This window comes from Zea mays, chromosome 4 (genome assembly GCF_902167145.1).
Source record: "Zea mays cultivar B73 chromosome 4, Zm-B73-REFERENCE-NAM-5.0, whole genome shotgun sequence".
NCBI lineage: Eukaryota > Viridiplantae > Streptophyta > Magnoliopsida > Poales > Poaceae > Zea > Zea mays.
The window spans coordinates 64,077,300-64,096,647 of record NC_050099.1 but is presented as its reverse complement, the minus strand read 5'-3'; the positions used below and the strand labels follow the sequence as shown (position 1 = coordinate 64,096,647).

General features: G+C 44.7%; 1 protein-coding gene and 1 long non-coding RNA gene across 2 annotated transcripts; one reads left to right on the top strand and one right to left on the bottom strand.

Annotated features, from left to right (window-relative positions):
- Positions 1-2,183: 2,183 nt before the first annotated feature.
- Positions 2,184-6,013, bottom strand: LOC100501519 (alpha,alpha-trehalose-phosphate synthase [UDP-forming] 5). Its single transcript, XM_008679492.3, has 3 exons — positions 4,036-6,013; positions 3,210-3,483; positions 2,184-2,763 (listed from the first exon to the last, which is right to left on the bottom strand). Exons 1-3 carry the CDS (start codon positions 5,907-5,909, stop codon positions 2,443-2,445), a joined length of 2,469 nt encoding a protein of 822 aa, XP_008677714.1. The 5' UTR covers positions 5,910-6,013; the 3' UTR covers positions 2,184-2,442.
- A 786-nt stretch (positions 6,014-6,799) lies between these two features.
- Positions 6,800-14,371, top strand: LOC103653321 (uncharacterized). Its single transcript, XR_002269102.3, has 3 exons — positions 6,800-7,367; positions 7,459-7,558; positions 13,916-14,371. It is a non-coding gene; the product is annotated as an uncharacterized lncRNA (long non-coding RNA).
- Positions 14,372-19,348: the final 4,977 nt, after the last annotated feature.

Genomic DNA, 19,348 nt, shown 5'->3' with positions numbered 1-19,348 from the left:
TTGTATTTGTGACACTTGGCAAAGAGCCCTTTGCCGAGTGTCAAAAAAAGACACTCGGCAAAGAAACTCTTTGCCGAGTGTCAAAAAATAAAACACTCGGCAAAGAGCTTTTTCGCCAAGTGTTTTCTTTTACCGAGGGTTTTTTGCGTGGCACTCGGCAAAGAGCTTCTTGCCGAGTGCCGAAAAAAAACACTCGGCAAAGAATATGATACTCGGCAAAAAGCCAAATTCCGGTAGTGAATATTTAACATAGAAACTATTTATTTATATATAAAATGACTACTTAGGAAACACCACAAGATGAAGAATATTTACGTAGCGGCATGCGTGCGCGAGCACGATCGACAATGGTGGCGGGTGTGAGTGTAGGCAGCGGGCGTGCGTGGCCGATGGCGGGTCGGAGGTGGCTGGCGGTGGGAGTCGTAGAGGCGAAAGGTGCTGGAGAAGACGCGGCCGGCACTCCGGCACTGGCGAGCGAGGAGCCGGGGTACCGAGGAGGCCCGGCGATGCGAGGCGGGCGCGGCCGTCGGCGAGGTGGAGCGGTGGCGCTGTCGGGAGAGGGAGAGGTGCGCGCGAGAGAGATTTTTGGTAGAGAATCTAACCGAGAAAGCTGAACCAAAAAGAAGCCTGACAAAGTTTGTGCTTGAAGCATGGAAAATGTAAGTAGATATGGGTCAGTGTCAGGAGCAGGGCTCCGAGAACAACACTCGTTCAGTTCAAAAAGAGTATGTATCGTGGAAACCGCCGAATGAGGACAAGGCTATCGAATACGTATATAATATAAGTATAGTATCATGGAAGTTAGCTGTACATGTGTACTCATGTTCCAGTTAACTGCATGGCAACTTATTAACGACCGAAAGTTTGTACACTGACAGAAGTTATCCACTCGATCAGCGTACGTGTCACTGCAGCGATATGCTGTTCGCTTTGGTTTGGTGCCATCGTTTTCAACCGAAAAGAAAGAAAGAAAAAGTCGCTGGTGGAAAAAGACCTCGTCCGGCAAGCCGGATGGATTTGCATTTCGCCTTGACACACACACACACGGCAGGCGCATTCCGAAAGGGTTCTTCCCGATCGCGAACGCATCCGCGGGTCTACACGAGCAGCAGCAGCGCCGCAACCTGGGCCGGGCCGGGTCCTAAGCTGACCGAGCAAGAGACCTTCGCTGCGACGACCGACGAGCTAGCTACCTGGTTCGTCCTGCTGTCCCCGATCCATCGATGCTTTCGGCCACAAACGAGGCAATTAAAACGTTACAAATTATTGCATGCCCCCTAGTACAAGTCCAATTATGACTCGCACCCGCTCGTACTTTGGACCGCCCTTTAGCGGAGAGCCCAGGCGTGGAGAATGTCCTTGCTGGCACGTTCGCCGCGTGGCGTGACTGGTGAGAGAGGTACAATTCTCCAAGAATTTGGCACCTACGGATCGCGAAAACACGAGAGGGGGGAAATTAAGGCACGTGGCGAGGAAGCAAGTAGCTGCGCACGAAACGGCACGGCACGGCACGGCAGCGGGGAAGCAAGCTCCCCGGTGGGAGTCACCGACGGCGATCAACGGACAAGGACCTGTCCGCAAGCTTGTTGTCGTCGTCGTAGGGGGAGACGCGGACACCACCACCTAGCCAGCAGGCACGACGAGCAAGGCGAAATGCGAGGTGCGGACTGCGGACCACAACACGCGAGCCACGGAGCGAAGAACCGGCCCTGCCAAGGGCCAGCCAGCTAGCCCTTGAGTCAACGTCCAGATCGTTGCCCTGCGAAGAACCGGACCTGCCAAGGGAGGCAAAAAAGACGAGAGAGCCGCGCTCAGAACACGGCTTTGATAAATGCCTAGAGCATGATGACCAGCTGCCAGCGAAGCAACTCGTCACACGTTGTCTTGGCCCGTACAGTACTCTGCTCGGTGCTCGACTGCTCGCTGTCTTCCTGCCGGCTCCCGCTGCAAACACACACACGGACACGGTCGGCCGGCTTTAAACGCCAACAACAAATGCCACTGGACAGTGCGGGGGCGCTTAATAAGTGAAACGATTGAGTCGATGGTCTTGAAGCAAAAACAATCTGTCATGTGTGCCGCGGGAAGACGTAACAATTGTACTGCTACACTGCCCACTGCTGTCATGTGTCCTTGTGCCGGCTACTACGGTACGGTACTACCAGATGGAGCGTCCAGCGATATGATTTCTTTGTACCCTGTCTTTCCTTCGTTCCAATCTTTGGACAAAATTTCTGAGGAATTGTACAAGGACACTACTACTACTGAGGATTGCAAAAAATGAACCAGAACCCTGTTGTCATTCGCGCTAATGATCAGCCATCAGTAACCTATCAGCCTAGTGGATTTTTGTTTTCTTCCTTTGCACCCTCCTGGCCATTTTCCTAACCCTTTTGTTACAAAAAAGAACGAAGAATATCTCGACAAAATGAGCCTCTTCTCTCAGTCGAACGAGACCCGCGACGGCCCTTCCCCGTCCCCGGGACGCTCCTCCACCGACGACTTGATCAGGCCCTTGAGCATCGACAGTACCTCCACGGGGTCGTCCAGGTAGTACTTGGCCAGGCTTGGCTTGGTTCCGATGGTGCAAGCGAATACCTCGGCATCCTCTGGGAACGCGGACTTGTTGGACGGTGCAGTGACAGCCTTGAACATGTCTTCGTCGGACGCGTCGTCGCCGACGCATAGGATGAAGTCTGGCATTCTTCCCCGATCTCTCATGGCCGCAATGATTCTCTGCACGGCGGTTCCTTTGTCCACCTCCTTCAAAAGAATACAATAACTTGTTGTGAGGAAAAAAAAATCCGTTCATCGAGATTAACTTGGCACATTTGGGAACCAAAGATAACTAGGCAGTGGTGAACATAATCAATAGAATAGAGTCAAGCCTAGGCAACGCGAGCATGGCTCATCAAAATTTTATCAGCCAATACAGACGACTAAAAATGTTAAACTATATGCTAAAGAGATATATGGTGGTTGAACATAAAGCTACACTTGATTAACCTCCAGTCTAATCTAAATGCGTTTTGGTCTGAAAGCTACACTTGATTGATCGCGACAGCTACCGGTGGAATTTCGAGGCTTGTTCTTTTCGTCTTGGCTTGTGCCCACACACAGAGGGTACAGATGATTAAGAGTGGTGTATAATACCAGTAGCTATCTAATCTAAAAAGGTTAGCACGTGAGATTGTTAGATGTTGACGTACCTGAGGATTAACCTCCACGATATTGTAGCCGCTTCTCACAGATACAGGCTCTTTGGCAAGCACGTCGCTCAGGTGGTCCCGGAGCTCCTTGGCCTGACTTGGTCCGAAAACTGGATCAGTTCCCTCGTAGTGCCAGACCAATGCTGTTTCTTTAGTCTCAACGGATGACCCGTCAGTTACAGCCACGTAAAGGTCCATCACAGGCTCAACCATCTTTTTCCAACCATAGTCTACCTTCAGGTCGGGTGACTCCCATGGGGAATACCTGCTCCACCTGATAAACAAACACATAATAGTTACTTCAAGAAGCAGCCAATAATCTAATCTTATTCCTGAATGTCCTTGCAGCTACATGCGCACGGAATAATAACTTTGGTAGTAGAATACAGAGACAAATGGAACTGCCGTCGTATAGGAAGCACTACTTGTCATACTATACTACAATATGGAGTAAAGACAGTCAACATCATCAACTCACTACCAAGATGATGCATGGTCAGATTTATTTATTTCAAGAACTGCATGCATGTATGTTCAACGCGTATGTCAAAAGTACAATGGTGAGCTCGCTAATTCAGAACCATTAGCGACAAAATTTCTATTAGCAGTTAGTCAAACAGAACAGTGTACGTATTGACCTGATGGCAAAGGAATTAGCAAACACCAAACACTGAAAATTGCCCACACCTAGCTAGGGGCCTAGCCTAGGCCATCTTATCCACCTGTCACTTACCAAATGCCAACAAGAGCAATGCAGCAATCTGTTTCACAAAGCCAAAAAGATGTACATGCCATGGGAACATGGGATCGAGGAAACGGTGTTTACCTTGTGAAGTAGCCGTGCTCTGCAGAGATCCCCAGTCTTTCACAGGGCTCAAGCCATCGAGCCAGTTCATCCTTGCTCCGCCCACTGACTACGAAGACAGTATTCTTTGGATCTGAGCACAGTTCATTCAGGATGCCAATCAACCGCTGGCTAGGATGTCTGTCGAGCAGCCCCGGATGGAACATTACTGTTTCATCATAGTCCAGTAAGATGAGCCTGTTGCCTGCCCGCTGGTACGATGGATTGATGTGCTCAGGTGAGAGCTTCTGGAAGTTGGGACTAAGCACGACGATGTGGTAGCTCATGGCGAGCCCAACGCTCATAAACTTCATGGACGCGTGATCCTTGCTCGCCCTCTGCAGGTCCTGGTCGAGCGATCGCCCCCAGTAGGCAATGTCGTGCGTGGAAACAAACCTGTAGTGCTTCTCTTGCCGCACCTGCTTCTCGCGCCCATTAAACCTCAGCGCCATGTGCATCCCCTCAGCAACGGCGTCCACGTTCCACGGGTTGATGTGAACCGCGCCGCCCAGGGACGTCGCGCACCCGACGAACTCGGACAGGACGATGGCGCCCTCCTTCGGTGCCCCCACCACGCCACTGGAGATCGGACCCTCCTGCCGGCACACGGTGTAGATGTACGGTGTCCTGTTCAGGCCGTCGCGCACCGCGGTGACGAGGCAGATGTCCGCCGAGGTGTAGAACGCCAGCTTCTCGTGCATCGTCATGGGGTCTTCGATGATCACGATCGGTTCATACCCCGCCGGCGTCGCGAAGCGGGCATTGATCCGCTTACGCATCGCCTGCAGCTCCGCACAAATCTCGTCGGTGTCATACCCAGGACTCCGCACCGGGTTGTTGATCTGCACGAGCACCACCTGGCCATGTAGCTCCGGCTGCGACTCTAGCAGCCTCTCCATAGCCAAGAGCTTGAGGCCAATCCCCTTGAACAAATCAACATCGTCTACTCCGAGCAACAACTGACGACCGGCAAACTTCGTGGCAACCTCCTTGGCCTTCGCTTCAGTCTCGGGCGACGACAACACCTCACGTAGCTGGCCTATGTCGACACCACCGGCGAGGATCTTCACGGAAACAGCGCGGCCGCAGTAGTCGATGCTGATGTAGCCGCGATGGGTGTGGCTGGTGACGCCGAGGAGCCTAGTGCAGGCGGAGAGGAAGTGGCGGGCGTAATCGTAGTTATGGAAGCCCACGAGGTCGGCGTTGAGGAGGGATCGGAGGAGGTCCTCGCGAACCGGGACTGTACGGAAGAGCTCGGAGGTGGGGAAGGGCGTGTGGAGGAAGAAGCCTATGCGGGCGCGCGGCGACTTGTGGCGGAGGATGGTGGGGAGCGCCAACAGATGGTAGTCGTGGATGAAAACGAGGTCCTCGTCGGGGTTGAGTTGCTCGAGCACGCGTTCGGCGTACTGCGTGTTGGCGGTGAGGTAGGCGCGGTAGAGGTTCGCTTTGAATTTCAGGCCGCCACTGCCGAAGAAGGGCGTGAGCGTGAACGGCAGGAGGTAGTGGAGCATCGGCCACAGGTAGCGCTTGCAGAATCCGTCGTAGAAGTCCTTGTGGAGGCCGGGGTCCAGGAACACCGGGCTACAGCCGAAGCGCGCGAGGAGATCGGCCTCGAGCTCCTCGGACGCAGAGATCGACGCCGCGGCGGAGGGGAGCGCGCCGACGAAGACCACAGGGCGGGGAAGACCGCGGGCCAACTGGAGCGGGAGCGCGTCGGCGTCGAGGGAGAAATCGAAGCCGTACGGCGCGTCGGGATTGGGCTCCGCGTGGAGGGGGAGGCGGTGGGTAACCACGATGCGGCGTGCCTCCACCGGACACGGCGAGCGATCGCCATCGGAGGCGGAGACGGAGAGCATTGCAGCAGCCTGCGCGGCACAGGGGTTCGGCCGTTTGGTTTGGGACTTTGGGTTCTCGTGGGGTTGGAATCGGGGGATGGGGTCGTAGTATTTGACAGCCGGCCGCGGGCCGCCTCGAGAAGGAAGCGCAGGCGCGCAGCAAGCTGGCAATGGAATTTTCCAGCCTGGCCCTCCAGATTTTTTGTTTTCCAAATATGCACAGAGCGCTGCATGCCAAATTGTCAACAGGAAGATATATCATATATGTAGCAAATGTTTTCTTAATACTTTCTCTGTCCTGAAATTCTAAACTTATATTAGCAAAGTTTGTTAGGAGGGAAACCATAATTTGAGAAAAAAAAACTCCCTAATTGAATATACGTTATAGTTGCATGTGTCATTTGGATATTCTCTTAAGGCTGTCTTAAATTTTTTAAAATATATACTAAATTAACAGAAAGTAGGATACATATTTTTCAGCTGGTTATATTTCTTTATGTAATAGGGCTCGAATAGAATACCAGTTGCTTAATGTTCACATGTTCGCACCAACATCCAATAAATTCGTTACAGGATTTTGTTAGCACAACGTGTTACGTGATGCAATACGGCAAATATTTTCTTGTGCGCCTTTTTTCCATTTTAATATAGTTATCCCATCCAAATTGGCAACAAACAGTAATAATTCTATAAATCCAGCTCAACCCGACTATAAGGACATAATGGACGGGAACAGATAATTTTGCCCAGACCTTATCTCTTCCCATAACATAGAGGTATTATGGACAATTTATATTCTATATAATCATAATCATTAATAATAAGGGATTCAAACATCCACATATTAGTGTTTAACTAGACAAATTCTATATCTATAATATATAACTATATCTATACTACTTCTTAAGACAGTAGTGTAGGCGTCCACACGGTGCACGATTCTGCCCCTCCACGCCCGCCCCTACCTCTGTGACCCCCTTCCCTCGCCCCCCGACCGAGATCCCCGCCGGCAAATCCGACCGCCATCCTCCTCCTCCGCCTCCCTTCCATCCTAGCCCGCCTCTTCCATACTCCTCCCCGCATCCCTTCCATCCTCGTCTGTACTCCTCCCCGCGTCCACAGTGGATACCGTGAGCTCGCCCCCGCCTCCATGGCTCCATCCTCCGCTCGCGATTCCCCCGTGCCCGTTGCGCCTGCCTCCTCCCGCCCCGTCCTCCGCACCTGCCCCCTACCCTAGACCTCGCGCTCGCCGCTGTCACCATCAAGGCGCTATGATGCTACCCCCGGTCGAGATAGCCTCTCGAGCATCGAGGTGGTGGTCGAATCGATGGAGGTTGTGCCCCCACCGCTCGTCTCCTGCTCGCCTCCTCGCCTAGCTGCATCCGTCCCTCGCCCAACCACTTCTCCTCTCTTGTCTTGCTCGTCACGGATGTCGTCCTCGTCGTGGCGCACGCGATTGCTGTAGCAGCTGTCGAACAGGTGACAAACCCTATCTGCTTTACCTTGGATTTATTTCGCGTTTTTGCTTCTTCACCTTCTTCAGCGCCATCACGCTTGATTTCTATTGCAGTCTCGGTTCCTCATCCCTGGCCGGGTTTCATTTGGATTGCGCAGCAGCAACATGGCAACTACGTCATCGCGAGGCGACATCTCCACCGCGAAAAACACTGGTGAGCGTTTCATTCATGGTGAATTTGATTTTTTTTTTAAATTTTCTCTGATATTTGCACATACGCCTCTTGCTTACCCGGCCGCCATTCACTTAGTGCTTACCCGACCGCCGCCGTCTATGTTCGACTGACATCGATGCCAGCAGATGCAAAACATTTGCAAATATCTTTTTTAAAAAAGGATCAAAATCCATGCTACAGCGTTTACCAAAAGATGGGTATTGTTACCTTTTAAATAAGTTTAGAATTCATCCTCCTGTGTTTACTAAAAGAGTGCAATGTTGGCATATCATTTTCTGGCTATTGTATTGTTGTTTTACTTCTTACCTTACTGAGTGGATAATGCTGCTTTAGATGTGATAAACACTGAATGCATTTTTTTGTTTCGGTTGAGAACATAGCTTCAAATGATGATGGCCACCGTATTACAATCATCAATACTTTTCCCCTTTTTACAAAATAGAGAACTAATCACTGAAACTATGTTCAAACATATTAAATTTTGTGTTCCAGAACTGCGTTCATTATGGGTACTCATATACATTTTTATTTTTTTTATAACGATGATTTCCACGGAGTTGTGCCTATTCATCTGACAATTTCTAAATGTGACTATTTTGCTCCTCTATAAGGTGAGTTAGAAACAGTATTTTATTTTGTTGACCACATTTAACAGAAACCATTGTTATTTCACACCCTTCTGCTAAATGCTTATTTTCTAGATGTTTCTTTCATAGAGTTTGAGAACATATTTTTGGAACAATGACCAACACCATTTCACGTTCATGCGTACTTTTTCCTTTCCGTATGATTAACAAAAACTATGTTGATCTATTATGATTCAACCATCTAATTAACTATAGAAGATATCAAGTGTCAATTAAATGAATGCAAGTGGTTGGTTTGTTTAGGGTTTAGGGTTTAGAGTTTAGAGTTTAATATAGAAACAAATTCATTTTTAATGACAATATATATGTATAGTAAATTCTCACATCACCCATAGAACATTATGTAAGGATGCATATATGGATATTAGAGTACATTTGGAAGGCATGATGTAGGTACAAACTTCGTGTTATATAGTCATGTGTGTACATATGACACTAACCATATAATGGTATGTCTTTTTATGTCTTCTACTAACATTGTTAGAATACATGGCCAACGAAAACTCCTGTGCAGGAATATGGCTACTAAGGAAGCAAGTCACACGAGAGTTAATTCATGATGGGAATTCTCTGTGTATTGACCCTTGCATTTTCAATTGGTTATTGTTGAGAATTCCTCATTTAATAATTTACTAGTACGATAAATTTACATCCCTCTATGCGATAATATTTGCATATGAAAAAAAATAATACATCAACATATCAATTTGGGCTTTTAACCTAAAAGAGAATAAAATATGCATATATTAGCACCTTATTTATAGCCATCTTGTGTTTTATTTGTACAACTTGGCCCAACATTCTTCGCAAAAAGGAAAAGTTTGTCCAACATTTAAAAGGGGCAAAATGCAACATAAAGAATAACCAAACTTTAGTTTTGCATCATTCATAGGGTGTCCATATAATTGTGTGTAGAGAATGGAATATGTTATTCACAATAGAATATAGATTTACGCAAGTGCCTTGAAGTTGGAACAAGCTCAACAACATGTGCACCTAGTTTGCCTTCGATTTACCATGTTCTTCTCCCCTTTTTTCACCACACTTGTTAAGCATCACCAAATGATTTTATTCACATGCAAGGGAGAACCTTTTCGTTTTTTCCTGTAAGGCTATGGCAATCAGTGTTTTTTATTTATTAGGAATTCTCTTGCAAAATATTGAAATTTGGTGTTGTGTTGTGTTTTTTCATAAATTACAAATGCATAGTATTGTTGTATGGAAGCTTATCCATTGGTGAAGAAATTCAATAAACTAGGATCATATCCATGGGTTGCAATGGGAATAATATAATCGCACATTATAAATAATTGTACTTTGAGCTAATCATCACTATTATATTATTTTCCATGAATCATTAAAAATTATAATATATTTCAAGTGTTGATGTGCATGGGAACACATTATTTTAAGTAGAATATAACACATGTTCAAACTTAAAATGGTGAGCTATAACTTTGTCTCTATGGCAACAAAAGGCATAATTCTAGTATAGTGTAAACTACTAGTGTATTGTGTGCGCCATGCGCGCTTGTTGACCCGTATTTTAGAATGTGTGTGAGTATATTTAGGGCTTGTTCGGTTATTCATATTCCATGTGTATTTGTGTGGATTGAGTGAAATTGAGATGGATTTTTACTTGCTATGGATTTAATCCAACTTAATCCCATCCAATACACATGTATTAACATATAAACGAACAAGCCTTTAAGTGGATAGAAATTGTAGCGTGGAAATGTTATATGAAGGATATTCGTTATGAAGCACATAAATACATGGACACAAAGCAGACTTAAGGAAATTTTGCTAGGTTGCAGAAGCTTCCGGTTAATATTGGAACGGGAACTGTAGCAGTTCTGTACAGGAAAACCAGATTGCAATACATATTAAGTAGCATTTAAATAGCATACGTGTCAAGGGCTAACAACAGTGTTTTCGAGAGGTTGCATTAGTATACACAGATTTAGAAAGTTTAATACAACTGGTCTGTATGTACACAAATGCTGTTTGGACCAACAGTCGACGAAACTGAGAGTGCAATACATATCAAGCAGTATTGAAGTAGCATATGTCAACAACTAATAGCATTGTTTTTCCTAGAGGTTGCATCAACACACATGGCCTGAGAAAGGCTTCACCAAGTGATTTATATGTACATAAATGTTTTTTCATTCAAAAGTGACGAAGCCCTCCATAGATACGCAAAAGCAAATTCCTTTACATAAAGAGGAAGATAGGATTAGTTGTGCTAACAGTGTTTGCCTAATTATTTGTTGTTGTTAATGGGTACTGAGGCGAGTGAAAGATAATGCGTGGGGGTAATATGTTTTGTATCACAAAGGAGTATATATAGTGTTATACCTTCATGCATGTCATGAGGATGTAACAAGCTTCATTTTTCTGGAATTGTAGAATCTAGGACTTGGGTGTGCTTCATCCTGGACATAAGTTTTAGTGGTAAAATTAAAATGTATCTATTGTTTATCCTACTTTTTTTATAATACTCTAATACTTACATTTTCGGTGGTGAGGAAAGCTCGTTCTTGTTAAGTTGATCTGTGTAGTGTTCATCCGCCTGTGATGAAGACAATAAAACATGTATAGTTATCTTGGTAGTTCAGATTGGAAGGTCATTTTCCTAAATCTATAGATGTGTAGCTAAAGAAAATGGTTCTTAGTATATGCTATGAGAGTATTAGGTATGTAAAGGTACACACTTTTTTCAATGTGTAGAAGATAACTATATAAGTATATCAAATTTACCTCTGTATTCTGTGGCACATCAGGATATGCTAGCAATCATCGGGCCTAGCAAATGGACTTCATTAGGTTGTAGTCATATAACATGTTTGTAAAAAGTTGCAAATAATAGTAAAGAATAAGTTTCATACCATGTTTGTTTGGCTGCTAGAAGTGGATAATTTGGAAAATGATGTCGCTGGTGCGTGGTTGTAAGGCCAAGTACATCATCTTGTGACAAGATGCTGTTCGGGGTAGGTAAGTAGGGAAGATGGTACTGAGGATTGTCTTCCATGGTTTGTTAATATAGAGAGAATAGAAAATACTCTATTTGTCACGGAGAATGCTCTCATGTTTATGGTACCTGCAAAGATAAATTTCAGAGAGACAATAGCGGCTAGGTCTGCTGGAGGACCCTGAGAAATTTGAGCTGCAGCAGCAAGAGTTTCACAAGGTTTTCCCATTATTCGCCTGGCCACACTATCAAAACAAAAGAACTCTGCTTCGGATGATCAATTAGTGGCAATGAAACTGAGTTTGTAGTCGTCAATTGAAAACATTAGTGCTTTGTAGCATTGAATAGGCATGCAGTAAATGAAAGAAGCCTCTATACCCAAACGAAGTGTGGTGAACCAATTTTATGTGTACGCAGTTACCTAAATTTGACGTCTGTGCAATTACACGTTGTGCAGCGGTACCCAGTAGATGATTGACCTACAAATTTCCTGCACTTGTTGCAAGATGGGTACCACCATTTTCTATCTTGTACAAGGCAGGTGATAGTAACGGTGCATCTATAACCTTGTGGCTGCATTATATAAGAGGAAAGGGGTGTTGTGAATAGTATAAATTTATCATTTAAGTACGTAAGAAATGGAATACAAGAGGGTTTAACATTCATTATAGGGAACATGTCTGGATCTATGTCAAGCAGTTCTTCAATAGTTTTGTCTTTGAAACTAGGTTTTTGGGAAACCTGGATTTGTTCTTTTGTTGCTGTGGGCTGTACCAGTTGGAGGTCACAATTTTAAACCTTCAAATAGTGTAATAGATCTTATCAGATAATAGTGACTTTTAGTAGAAGTATTTGTTTTGCTAATCTGTGAATTTTCTTTATGCAAATAGTAAGTGTAGTGTAGAATTATAACTTTAGTTCACAAAGTGGTATTAGTATGTAACAACAAATGTCTGTAAGGGCCTTCTAGGTCGAATATAGATTAGTTTCCTACACATAAGTATTGTAGGTTAGACAAATGGGAGTCTAAATCGTATATACAACATAGGATAGTTTTGCACACAAAACATTGTTAATTAGAGGACTGGGAAATTTCATATATATATATATATATTTACTTTGATTAGTTTTGCAGTGATATTTGTGCAGGAACCCCATTTGTCACACGTATGGGAAACTTAATATGTATAACATAGTTTCATGTATACTAAAGATATTATCCTAAATATGTGTTTACCTAGATCTGTTACATATTGATCTTTTGGTATAGACACCTAGTTCTTGAAGCACATCATGAAGCACATGGAACACATACACAAAATATAAAAAAATTCAAGAATTAAAATAAATATGTATAGCTTAGTTTCATGTATACTAAAGATATTGTCCTATATAGGTGTTTACCTAGATCTGTTATATATTGATTTTTCGGTATAGAGACCTAGTTATTAAAGCACATGGAACACATAGACACAATGTAAAAAAATCTGAGAATTGAAATAAAACGACAAACATTTCCTTATCGATAAAACCGATTCAAAAGGGTAAATGCAGATAGAGTACTTTTACAATTAAGCAGAGACATGATCGCACGCAATACTTGAACTGAGTGTACAAAATAAAATTGTACCTAGCACGAATCATGTAGTATACCAATACCGGGAATGGATAATAGACTAAAGCAAGTAACAATTACCTCGCCAGCAAATTGTAGAAGGATCAAACGTCCTATTGCACGAGCTTGAACGAAAAGATCTAAAATAAACCGAACCTAAAGCAGGAAAGGCAATACATCAACTCAGTGCACAAAAGAAAATTGTAATCACTATTACATCATGTAGTTGGCCAATGAAGGACCAACTAAATTAAGTGTCAGTTACCTCCTTTGAGAAATCTGTAAGGATTAGTAGTAATTTCCAAACTTCGCCGAACCGGGCTTCAAACCAAAAGATCCTGTCACAAAATATTATAAACATAGATTCAACTCTTTAATGCAACATGTAAACTCAATGGACAAAACAAAATTGTAATCACTATACATCATGTAGTGGGCCAATGAATAACCAACTAAAGTAATTGCCAATTACCTCCTTTGCCAAATCTGTAAGAATCAGAAGTATCTTCCAACTTCGCTGCACTGGACTTCAAACGGAAAGATCCTATCACAAAGCATTTTAAACATAGATTTAACCCTCTTACACACCATTGACGATACAATAAAAGCTAGAAAAGCATACTTTAATTTGTGGTGGCTGTAGGAAAAAAGGAGAGAATAATAGAGAATCAAAACTAAGTTAGATAAGTTCCAAGGGGAAATCCAAAACAAAATTTTCTGAACAAAGTGAACTAAAAAACAAGAAGGTGGGTGGATACCCGGATTTGTAGGTTGGGATTAAGAAAATGAAAGAAACAGAATTGATCGGAAACCCACCAAATCGATTTCGAACTGAAGCAAAAAACGAGGAGGGGAGATACGAAACAAATTTTCCAAACAAACAAAAAAGACGTGGAGGTAGCAGGATTTGTAGGAGGGGATTTAAAAAACGCAAAGAGCCAAATAGATCAGAAACCCAACAAATCGGATTTCCACAGGGGAAAAGGATCAGTATAGCAATAGATGCACCAAAGTGTATATGTTTTGAGGAAAGAAGATTTACTTCGCCTTAATCATTTCCAGAAATGGAAACCCAATGAAAACAAACCTGATTTTTTTAGCAAGCCATCCACGATCTCGAGCTGACGAACAAAGCGATTTACTGGAGCTGACGACGGAAGCAGCACAAGGAATAGGAACGATGCGGGTTCACCAGAGCGGACGACAGAGACAACAGGAGGCAGAAGAACCAGGTGTGAAGAACCAAGACAGAGGGGAGGTGGGAAAGAGGAATGGAGTGACAAGAACGAGGATGGAGAGCGTCGGCTGCAAACCCGTAGAGGCGAAGAGAACGAGAGTCGTCCCCACAAAGGCAAACATCAGCTAGAACAATCCTGAGATAGATGGTCGTGGAGCAATGTAAGATGTCCATGAATGATCGTACGTGTGTTAATAATTCGGCAGACATGGATAGCTTCTTAGGCGGCATTTCCGTTCCGCTTTAATAATAAGGAAAAGGAAATGTATGGTACTATAATGTAGAAGGTGTGGTGTTTGCTTTCTCTATGTCTGTCGTATATGCATGTATCCATTATTATGTTCTCTAGCATTTGGAAATATATTAGGCCATGTATCATAATTGACTTGTATCTGTTGCTACTGTTGCATGCATGTTGTTGTAGCGTAGTGGTTGTGTGTGTTTGGATAGAGAGATGATGAGAGATGGGTTATGATGAATCTATTTTTCGTGTTGTTTTGTTCATGAATGATACAAGATGACATTCCTAGAGGGAATATTCCCCTTGATTTGGGGTTAGCCTCATCCTTTGAAATTGAGTGGATGACTTTATCACTATAAGCGTTGTTAGTTCGTCTCGCTCGGGTGCTAGGCAATGTCGAAGGCAAACATGGTGATTGGACCATGCTAAGATGGGTCTCCGAGAATGCATCACATGGCATCGTGTAACATCCTGAATTTGGGGGTATAAATTTTTTTCTTTAATATCTACCAAATTCAGGTGTTACTCCTTTTCTCATCTCTATAGATTTTCTTTCTCTTCCTTTAAATAGAATTTTAGGTATTTATTTGGAAGGTGTATTATTTCATTAGAACATTAAAACTTAGGGGAGACATGAATTATTGCATCATACCGAGCTTAAAATTTCTTTTTGGTTGATGCACATGTTTGAAATATTTAAATTTTAATTTGTGGCTTGATTTGATTTGAATTCAAAATAGAAAATAAAAAGAAAAGGAATAGAAAATTCAGAAGAAAAAGAAAAAACAGAAAGCAGCCCAAACCTCCCTCTCTCTCGGCCATTCGGCTCACCAGGCCCAGCTCGCCCGCGCGCGCACCCGCCCCCCCTCCCTCTGTCAGGCGGACCCGACCTGTTGGCGTCGTTCCCCCCTCGCACGTGCGCCCCGCTCTCCCTCTCCGCATCGGTCCCGGCCAGTCAGCGCTGAACCGTTCCCCCCTCGCGCGCGCTTCCCTCCCTCTGCGCTGTTGGGCCACCCTGTCAGCTCTGTCCTCCCCGCGAACTACCGCTGACCTGCACGCACGCACACCAAGAAACTCGGCCACGTCGCCTGCCCACGTCCCCTAGTTCCCTTTTGAGCCCCGCCCGCACCCGCTCTCTCTCCCCTACCTCATTTCGCCCACTTTCGCCCTCTCTCACGCTCAGCCGCTGCCGCTCGAGCTCGCCGAAGAAGAGTGCCCGTCGTGCCGGCCACCCGGAGCTCTAGATGCCGCGCCAAGTCTCCCCGAGCGCCGTCCCGAGGTAACGAACCATCCTCGCGCCGTTCCTGCCCCTGATTACTTTCCCTCTGCGTTGAATTTGCACTCGCCGGAGCTCTACCGCGCTGGTTTGCCACGCCCGCACAACGTCCGGCTGATTCAACCATGCCCCGTGCCCGTGCTTTGGGCCGAGGTGTTCCTCACCCCTCACCGGAGCTAGCACTGTCCTCAGCGCACCCGATTCCCCCTCCCTGTGGCCAAGATTGCTCACCGAAGTAGCCCCGACCTGCCCGGAGCACCTCCTCCGCCATTCACTCGCCCCAGTCGCGTTCTCACAGCCGAAACCCCACCATCGAGTTCACTAGGCCCCCCTGACCGGTCCTAGCCAACTCCGGCGACCTCAGAGTCCGTGGGGGCCGCGCTTGCCTCGGCTCCAGTGGCTTCACCGCCGCGGACGGAGCAACGCCGGTCGCCACTGTTAACCCCCTTGGCGCCCGATCCTAATCGCCCGCTCCCGATCAAACGTCCCGGATCTCTGGATACCGATTCGAGCGCGTGTCTCTACCCTTGGGCCCCACCGATCAACCCGCCCTCACCCCGAGCCACTGATCGCCCTGGCCTGCTTGTCAGCGCTCACCCGCAGACCTGATTTTGGCCATTGATCTATGATCGAATGGCCAGGAACGACCTGTACCCCTTCGCCTGGTAAATTTGTTAAAGAGCCCCTCGGTTTCTTAGAAAACAACCCGCAGTCCTGTTTCTTGCGCCCAGGCCCCTAGTTTCTTGCGGAGATGCCCCTGGACTTTATTTTAATCATAGAAATATGTTTAATTTAGTGTTTTGTATTCTAAAACTTGTAAAATTCATATCTTTTGCATATGAACTCCAAATTAGGTGGTTAAAATTGCAAAATGTTCATAATGTTATTCTCTAACTGTTTAAATTATATTCATTCATTGTTTGCATGTCTCAATTTTGTGGCTAGACTCTAGGTTAACTTAAAGTGATAGAATATTTATTAAAGTTAAAATAAAAGGTGGGATGTGAAGCCCAAAAATTTGTATTAGAGAAAAATAATGATATAAATAAATAAATATATTTATGTTAGTGTTTTGGGATCTTTTTGAAACCTTTGGAGATTTATTGGTTCCCTTCTTTTTTCATAATCAGATAATGGTATTAAATTAGTCAAGTAACCAATAAATAAATAAAGAAATGTGCATCTCGTGCTAATGAATTTATTGTGATGCATTTTATTGAAATAAAGGTATCATAGCTTAAATTTGACCTCAAATTATAAATGAAAATATAAAACAAAAAATCAGAAAGGAAATCATAATAAAGTCATTTATTACTAGAGTTAAATAATGGGAAGGAGAATAAATAATAATATTGAAATAGTAGGATTCATATCCACATTTGGATTATATTTGAGATTAGACATCGGAAATTCAAAACATAAATTTTGAATTTGGCTTGGATATTTGAAATAGAAAAAAAAAAGGAAAAAGAAAACCTCGCGTTGGGCCCATTTTTCCTTAGCCGACCCAACTCGCCCTCAAACCAGCCCACCTGCGCCACCCACACTCGCGCCTGGCACCCACTGACGTGTGGGGGCCCTCTCGTCAGCCGGATTTTGCGCCCGCACTATGGTGTCGCTATCGGGTGGGGCCCAGATGTCGATCGCCTGGCCGATTCCTCTCGCGCACCCGTGTCGCTGTCACGTGGGACCCCTCTGCAATTCGTTCATCCTCAACGACGCGCGAGCTTGGCGGAGCGAATCCGATCCGTTGCGAAATCTTTCCCTCCCCCCTGGCCGGACTTTGCCGCAATATATAAATGCCAACCGTGTCGCATCCCTTCTCTCATCTCACCATCACCAGAAACCGACATGTTGTGGGCAAGAGGAACCACGGTGGGGAGAGAAGGGGAGCCGCCGCGGACAATTTCTCGGCGGCGTTGGTCTTGCGCGTCGGATCCGCCTCTTGTCGCCATTGGAGCTCGATACCTTGTAGTCCATGGTGAGATTCTCCCTGGTCAACTTCTTTCTACCAGTGCAATCCGTAATAGTTCATGGATTCGGGGGGATTGGTGAACTCCGACCATGGCGCGCCGTGATCGGGTCGGCGTCGTGGGCTGGGTGCGAAGCTGCAGTGGGGAAGAAGGCCAAGGACCGTTGGATCCTTGGTGTAGGGCAGAGATTAGATTACCAGGATAACGTTACGATCGAGGAATTTGTGCCATAGATCTTGCAGAGAACGCGTAGGATTAGGCCTTGGGTATTTTAAATCATGACTGTCGATATTTGATCCTACGATCACGATCATGTACCGGTTCAATGAAGTTTGGAACTAATCCGCTCTACTCGTGCTTGATCAGGTGACCGAGACTTAAGGTTACCCCTTCGCCATGACCTTTTGCAAAAGAGTCCTCTGAATTTGTATGAATTAACCCACCATCCACAACAGTTAGAAAGTAATTGCAACTGTGTCCTAGATTTTATGAATTTAACCCTAGGATTTCCAGAATTTATGCGTGCAATCCAGGGATTTAATAAATTACGTAAAATAATATAGAAAATGGTTTTTAGTATAAAAATAATTCTAGAAACTTGTTTAATTCATAAGTAATTCATTTTAACTCTTTTTTGATCTATTCTAGTTGCATTAATCTCACATTAATATTGTTTATCAACTAGTAACCTTGTATTGCCATGAAACATATGATTAAAATCTTGTACCTCCTTTGCTTTATAGTAGACACTTAAACCCTCGGAAAATCATAACTTTATAACCATAACTCCGAATTTAGTGGTTCTCGAACCTAGGATCTAGTTACGATGCGTAGATCATTGTTATGAAATATGTTCTTATGTTTGGTGTGATGTTAATTTTGCCTATACCATGTTTGTTAGTATTGCTACGAGTAGCAGCGAGGTTACGAGTCACTTGAAGACCAAGTTGGTACCTAGGGATCTCAAGTCTAAGGCAAGTTGTGTCCTAGATCACTTCTCTTTACCTAATAATGTTCTGTGGTAATCACTGTGACATGCTCTGGTTAATTTTATGGGACCCGATAGGTTTCCCTAGTATTGTTTATCGCACACCTTGCAAACAAATGAACTTTTTGGTAGTATTGCTACTGCTCTACCTGGTTTTGGGATTAGTGTTACATTTGAACTATGATCATGTTCCAATTATGTTGTTGTTATTAATTATTGTTCATGACAAGATCATTGTGTTAATTGGAACATGGAGCTTAACTTGAGATAACAGTGCTACCACAAGGGTGGAACAGGACGCCCTTGGCCAAGTAATTAGGAAAGCTAGGGAGAGATTACCTTACCCGAAAGGGGCAAGCGGGGAGGCGTCACTGCAGAGTATAGGGAGGTTCTCGGGTCGAACTGCTACGATGGCAGTTCGGACGAGGCATTCATATGCTTCCTTTGTCCTAAAACCGTAGTGGGTATTCTTGAACTAGTGGAACTTTGGAAAGGCCTTGAAGTGCAAAGTTGACTCAGTAGAGGTGTATGGGGTCCGATCAACCTCGTGGCAAATGGGTAACACGACTTGTGGGTAAAGATGTGCAGCCTCTGCAAAGTGTAAAACTGGTATATCAGTTGTGCTCACGGTCAAGAGCGACTCAGGACTCTCGCATGATTAATTTATGGAACTAAACTTAATTTGTCATATGCATTGCATCGCGGGTGTTATTATCATTTGTGATCTCTTATTTAATTGGGTTGGTTTCTACTTATACTTAGTAACTGCTAATAAAATTTTGACCAACTTTAAAAGCAACGCTTAGCTTTAACTCTGT